The sequence below is a fragment of the Perissodus microlepis genome, chromosome 11 (assembly GCF_051167445.1).
Source record: "Perissodus microlepis isolate ML-2025 ecotype Zambia chromosome 11, ASM5116744v1, whole genome shotgun sequence".
In the NCBI taxonomy this organism is placed as follows: Eukaryota; Metazoa; Chordata; class Actinopteri; order Cichliformes; family Cichlidae; genus Perissodus; species Perissodus microlepis.
This window is the reverse complement of record NC_140471.1, coordinates 32,115,933-32,123,364: the sequence shown is the minus strand read 5'-3', so window position 1 is coordinate 32,123,364 and position 7,432 is coordinate 32,115,933. Positions and strand designations below refer to the sequence as shown.

General features: G+C 38.1%; 1 protein-coding gene across 1 annotated transcript; it reads right to left on the bottom strand.

The window, feature by feature from the left end:
- Positions 1 to 5,457: 5,457 nt before the first annotated feature.
- LOC146378250 (E3 SUMO-protein ligase ZBED1-like) lies at positions 5,458 to 7,106 on the bottom strand. The gene is made up of 3 exons (XM_084944750.1): positions 6,647 to 7,106; positions 6,345 to 6,541; positions 5,458 to 5,981 (listed from the first exon to the last, which is right to left on the bottom strand). Exons 1-3 carry the CDS (start codon positions 7,079 to 7,081, stop codon positions 5,477 to 5,479), a joined length of 1,137 nt encoding a protein of 378 aa, XP_084800876.1. The 5' UTR covers positions 7,082 to 7,106; the 3' UTR covers positions 5,458 to 5,476.
- Positions 7,107 to 7,432: the final 326 nt, after the last annotated feature.

Genomic DNA, 7,432 nt, shown 5'->3' with positions numbered 1-7,432 from the left:
TAAAACCTGTTTGTATGTCTTCACTGGTTACTGAATAACTTGTGTCATTAATATTTGACATAAGAATCAGATTAAAATTGAAATGAGTTGAATATTTCCATAAGAATTAGAAAGCTGCCAGCGTGACAATGTTTTGCTCATGAATGTGTTTACATTCTGTTAAGCAGAATTCACACACCGTACCCCAAGTTATTATACACTGGCAGATGACAGAATAAAAACAGACAAATGTAAGAAAGCTGGTGCGTAGTGTAGAGCCAGTAACTTAAAAAAACACAAGATAAGCGAATAAATAATGTCAGCAGAAACAATAAATTAAATATTACAGGTAATAACTTCCTCTTGTTAATAGAGTAATATCTTGACAATCATCTAAAATAAAAGGACAAGAATACTCACCTTTACATTTCACGCAAATCAACTTGAAAGCAGGAAAATGTGCATTACAAAAGGCACATTTTTTCAACATCTTCTCTGACGAATACACCACATCATGTTTGCAGTTCTGTTGAAAAACAAAGTTCCTTGAGTTTATACCATTCATTTTCAATTCTTTCATGCCATGCAGAAACTTCACTCATTTGCTGCGACCATGTGACATGAATACATACAGTAAGATCCAACATTTCAGGGTTTCCCCATCATGATTTAAGCATATTTTCTGATAGACTGACTATACTTTTTGAGTAAAAGAGCATCTATGTAACCACTGCTCATTGACTTTAAGTTGAAGTCTCAGTTAAATGCAAATCAAGTGGCTTAGCTGTTGATTTAAAACATTGGAAAACATCAGGAAAATTTTGTGGAAGAGATCATCTTTCAGTAGACTTACACATTCAAAACACACACAGTCCTCATAATGTAGGTATCTTACATTAACCAACACTATAGGACTTGTGTCTAACACCCTCACTCAACATCCAAACAACTCTGCTGTGTTCTTGTTGCAATAATAACAACAGCAGAAAATTAGTCACCTGCTCATCATCTTTAAGGGACGACGATGCCATGGGCACATCAGCTTGAGGACAGTCAGGGTGCTCTGAAACCTTGTGCAAGCAAACACAAAAGTACATTAACATCCATTCAACACAGATACGTTGAGACTATACAATACAGTTACGTAGCTACACTACGGTAAATGTAAATATAAATATGTACCTTTACTCTCCATGACCAGTCAGAGTCACTGTAGTTGTATGTTGTTTCTTCCCCCAGCTTGATGTCCTTTATGGCAAATAAACAGAGATGAGGCTCTCCATTTACTGTGATTGTCCTCATTTTGCTGTTTGGGCTCACGTGATCGTCATTCACCAGTCTGCCCAAGGAGCCATCCTCTCTGGCTGCATCAATGCTGAAACAACAAAAAAATGTAAGACACAAAATTACACAAGCTGTATAAAAAGGCTGAACAATTTGATTACATTTTTAATTATATGGATTTGTAGCAAACCAGCAGTTTGTCTTAATGTGGTCGTCATAACTTTTGCAAAAAGTAGGCTGAAAAATTAATTATTCTAATTTACATACCATAATTGTTTTCCATTGTACCGGAATTCAAAAAGAAAAACCTTTAAGGCGTCATGGTACAATCTTGTTCTCTTTTCATATTCCTTCTGGGTTACAACGTCTTGATATTCCAGAAGGAAGTCTCCTTTGTTATAGTTGCACCTACTAAACACTCCTCGACTCCTCGAGAAAATGTCAACATTGGTCTACTGCAATGGTTAAACTTATGACTGTGCCAAAAATCCTCAACAAGTATCCTAGTATCTCACCTTTTACTGAATTTATGAATTTCACTTCAAATCCATCTTTGTCCTGCCCCAAAGATGCAAATTTTACTGCTTCATCTTTCGGTTTACTTTTTGCTCTCGGGGGCTGCATTGCAATACACTGTCTCAGAAAAAGAAAAAAAAAAGTACAATTTATGTAATATTTCAGGAAAATAGTTTACAGTGAAAACTGATCTTTTACAGGTGTTCTTAACCCTCTGGAGCCAAGGGTATAATTGGCTGTTTTTGACTACTTTTGATTTAATTGTTTGATCGGCTCATGTTCATTTATCCACCACAATAGGAAAGGAGAGGCAATAATGTATCTATTTTTTTTTTTTTTTTATTAAAGAAAATACCGTTTTTATATTTTCCTGCACTAAACGTAAAAACAGTTTTCAGGAAAAAGCTTAAATTATGTATCATAACTCTGGTTTTACTTGGCCTATCAACACATTTTAAAAAACTGTTATATACGCATGTTGCTGATACACCGTAAATTGGCCATATAATCTGCACTCCAGAGAGTTAAATGTTAGCTACCTCGGTTATCTGAAACGTCTCATTAATAACGTGTCACCTATATTTCAGCATTGCTTAAAATCTGGAGACAGTGGGATGAATAAATAATAACATCTGAGTATTTTCAAATGTTACAGTTTAACTAAAAAGGTGTGCGTTAGACTAGGTATTTAACCTTGACTAATTAAATACACGACCGCGTGTCATCAAAAAAAGCTAGCTTTAGCATGAGAATTACACTGAAATACAAAACTCAATCAAGGAATATACACCAAAGAAAAACCTCAACAAAACTAAATCTGACCGGTTGCTGGGCTACAAAGCTGGCAAAATTTTAAAGTTTAAAGTTACCTGTTGGCTTCTCCACACCAGCAAAGTGTTGCTACTCCTCAACTCGAAGTCACGAAGTGAGGGGGGAGGGGTGAAAAACAGCTCATTGGCTAAAAAGTGGTCAGGTGATGAGAGTTTTGACTTTTTTTGATGGAATTTCAGTGAAACATTTACAGTGACGAAGGACTGAGTTTTATTACATTTGTTTGTTCATAGGAAATTCCTCTTTTAAAAAGTATTTAGTTATTTATTTGAAGCAAAGGTACACTACAAGGCAAAACATGTTTCCTCACACACCACCAGCCAAGGTCCACCACTGAAGCAATGGTTTTACAAATCTGAGATTCAACTAACAACATAGTGTGACATATTTTAGATCCTTATGTTAAACCAGCATGTATCAAGATGTGGCTTTCTTCTGAAAAATGTATTTAATTATTATACTTTTGTTTTGATTTTTTGTTTGAAGATACAGAAGGTGCATCCTGAAACCAATGAATTTATCACTAGCAATTATGGACAGTTTGAGAAACCAAACATTGTTTTGTTTAGCAGTAAAGAATAAATCAGATCATATGATATGACTAAAAAAATCTGAAACTAATAAATCCTATGGAAATTATACAGTGTAAAATTGGCTCTGTTTATAATATAGAACTGTACAAACTTATAGCAGCTGCTGTATGAAGGCATTAACAGCTCCTCACCTAGTTACTCCCAGAGACTCCCATCTTACTCTCATCTTCAGAAGCATAGTCCAGGGTTATAAGCATTATGAACACGCAGAACAAAACCTTAAAGAAACATGCCATTTTCCTGCATTAGTTATTAGTTATAACGACAAACTTGACAGAGTAAATGCAAAACAGTATGGAAATGATAACCCAGTTTTTCTGGGGGCTGGGAGAATTTGTATTGTTGATTGTTAGAGAGAGAATTAGGTAAGTAAATACAGATTGTGGAATATGTTATTTGTATTCCAGGACATACTTCTGTCCCTATATTATCAATTATAATATGAGTTACTATGGGTGGCACAGTAGTGTGGTGGTTTGAACTGTTGTCTCACAGCCAGAAGGGTTCTGGTTTAAAGCCTTGGCTGAGTTTGCATTTTTAACTGCGCATGTGTGTGTTTTCTCCAGGTACTCCAGCTTCCTCCCAATGACCTAAACCATGTATGTCAGGTTGAATAGATATGATAATTTGATAGTAGTTATTGAGTGAGTAGTCGTTTGGCTGTGTGTTATAGACAGGGGTGCACATGACTGGTACGCAGGTACGCATGCGTGACAAAAATTAGGAATGCGTAGTGACACTTTGTGTACTTGACTGTCTCATTTAACCTTACATGTGTTGGTTGTCACCAGCTAAATGTCCAAAAAACAATAGACATTAAGCAGCTTCTTTGGTGTGCCGCCACTAGCTAAGAAACACCAACCGGAGCCAGAGAAAATACTTTTTTCAGAAAAGTGGCTCCAAGATGGCTTGAAGCTAACAATGAGTGCACTGAAATGTGGTGCAAGATTTGCCACTAGCATCCACATCTAGCAGGTGTGTTTTTTAAAGGCTCAAAGAATTTTAACCATCCTTTATTTGACAAACATGAAAAAAGTAAGGTGTCACGGTTCTGGGTCATTTTGACCCAGCATTTTGAGTTCTTATGTTTTGGTTTAATTTTGGATTGTATTCTGATTCTTGTGCTTTGTTGATTATTAGTAGAATTCTATGTTTCTGTTTATTGTTGTTAAGGGATTTGTTCTTAGGTTTTGTGTCTCATGTTTAATGTAGGTTTTGTTCTGGTGCCCTCGTGATTCCTGTAGGTTTAGTTTAGTTTCTAGTCTGGGTCTTTGTGTAGATGCTTCTTGTTTCCTGTTTTATTGTGAAGGTCCGTGTCTTATGTGAGTGTATTCAGTTTAGCTTCTCTTGTCTCATCTCGTCAATTACTTCCAGCTGTGTTCCCCACCTGTGTGTAATCTCCAGGTGTTCTTCTGTGTGTATTTAAGTCGTGTCCTCTCGTGTGCAGGTTGCTGGTCTGTCTGTGTTTCAACCGTGTGTTCACCCTGTTGCATCTGCAGGTTCATCTGCTCACCTTCCTTCATGTTTGTGTTCATGTTTGCTGTTCAGTAGTGATGGGCAGATGAAGCTTCATGAAGCACTGAAGCTTTTCATCCAACTGGTTCACCTCAGCGCAAAGTGTCTTGAAGCTTCATTTGCTCTAGTAGGACATCTACTGGACGTAAAAATATTAGTTGGCATGAATTTAAAGAGTGTGGCATTTTGCACACAGCCTGTAAATGTCAACAACAAAAGGAGTGTGTAAAACATGTATATTGTAGTGATGGCAGTACACTGTGTATATTTATACTGGCAGTATGGAAAATGAATATTTGGAAATGCTTAAAATGGAAATGATCATTTACTGTGAGGTGTGGTTGAGGTATAGACAGTGGTTGTGCTTTTGTAACGTTGAGGTATGGACAGTGATTATTGATTTCTTTTTTTGGACAATATTTCCCCTGCTTTTGAAAACACTCGCTCACAGGGCACAGATGAGGCAGGGGTACACAGGTATGTCAGTGCTAACTTATATAAGTGAGGATAGACATATTTTTGTCTCTCCCAATATTTAAGGGGTCCTCCAGCCTTCCAATATTTGGCTCCATCATGTACCGTTGGACCTCAATATTCGCGTCTGCTGTCACATTTTGTGTCTGCGTCTGCCTGATACTTTCATCCAGGCGACGGCACAGGTTGTTACCTAAACAATAAGGAGAGTTTTATGTGATACTAACAATTCAATTTTCAATTAATTGTTATGTATATAGCGCCAAATCACAACAACAGTAGCCTCAAGGCGCTTTATATTGTACAGTAGATCGTACAATAATAGATACAGAGGAAAACCCAACAATCAGTTTATATAAATGCAACTCAAATGCAATAACAATAGTACCGTGGGAAACAGCCTCAACAGTTTGTGACGTTGATGGCTGTGGTGGTAGTGCGGAGGAAGAGGAGGTGGTGGAGGCCCTCATTACGGAAGCACATTCTGCTTTCAGTCTTTTTTCTGCTTCGCTAGCTCTTGCAGGGCTGAGTTTTCTGAACCTTGGGTCCAGCAGTGTTGCAAGGAACATAATGCTCATGGTTTGTATTTTATCCAGCTTCTCTCTCAATAGCATCCTCAGCTTCTGAGCCTGAGAAGACCCAATGGATGGTGATTTCTCCATTTGTTTATTGAAAAAATGAACAAGCATAGTGAGCAAAGGTATGACCTTTGACCCAGACACTCTTTTGTCCCGAGAGAGCTCAGTGGTTGGATCGTTAAATGGTGCTAGGACAACCAGACACGCGTTTCTGCAGGTCCTTCCTCCCTGCAGCTGTCAGACTGTACAATCAGAACTGCTCCCAACAAACATAGATGTTTACATCAGCGCTGTATCTTGGCACTATTTTATCAACCGATTCACACTATAACCAGGGTTGCCTCTTATCTGTATTTAATTTAATTTAATTTAATTTAACAACAGTATGGTACACAGTTTTTGGTAACCATTGTCCTTCATGTAAATATGTAAAAATTGTGTGTGTTTCTGTTCTGTGTCTTGTGTACTGTTTGTTTGTATATGTGTTTTCTTGCTGCTGTTACACCCAAATCTCCCCTTGTGGGACAATTAAAGGATTATTCTATTCTCTTCTCTTCTATTCTATTCTATTCACTCTGAAATTATACCAAATTCCTCAGATGAAATAGGTGGGATGTCTGTTGTGAGACTTGCCAAAGCAGCACCCACTGGCTCCCTTTGCTCAAACAGTCTTTGCAGCATATTATAAGTGCTGTTCCAGCTGGTTTCCACCTCCTGTATTAGTTTGAGTTGAGGCTTCCTTAGTTGTTCCTGCACCACTGAAAGCCTCTCCTTACAAAATACAATTAAAAAAGCATACATTAGATTGTCAAGGGAGCAGAACTATACACTTAAGTAGCATTAAAGAAACTGTAATTAAGCCACTTAAGAACTTACCTTTGCAGTGGTACTGCTCCTGAAATATCCCACGATCTTCCTGGACTTGGCTCGGATGTCAGGGAGCTCAGGGGTCTGGTCAAGGGCCTTCTTCACCACTAAGTTCAGGGTGTGAGCTATGCATATGGCTTGTTTGAGTCGTAGCTCCCTTGCACAAGCCCCCATATTGGCAGCCCCATCTGTTACTAGGCATGTGACTTTGTCAGTAATTGCCCATTCTGTCATGAGTGAGCCTTTCACTTGTGCAATATTTTCTGCAGTGTGTGCATTAGGAAAATATTGCACTCCTAAAACAACGGTGTTTAATGTGTTGGACTCATCAACAAAATGGCAGGTGACTGCAAGATAGGCCTCTGTGTTGATGGAGGTCCACATATCTGATGTCAGACTCACAGCTGCTGCCTTCTCAATGCTAGCCTTAGCTTTCTCCTTCATCTCCTAGTACCTGGCCTCCACCATGACTTTCGGGGCCTAAAGGAAAGAAAAAACATTTTGTTTAAAAGTACGACGTGGCTGTGAAGCAGTGTGTAGGGTAGCTACACAGTCCTGCCTGTTCACATTTTATTCTGTAAAAACTAAATTTTCACTGCTTTTATGACCTTTTTAGTGGGGAGAACATAGCTAGGATTTAATGATTTAACAAATCTTTTGAATCCTTTGTCCTCCACAATGCTAAATGGTTGGGAGTCCTCAATCACCATGCTAACCAGGTCTTCATCTATTTGAGATTGTTCTCCTGAGGAAAGACAAAAACAAAGCACAAATATAAATATCACACACGTAACT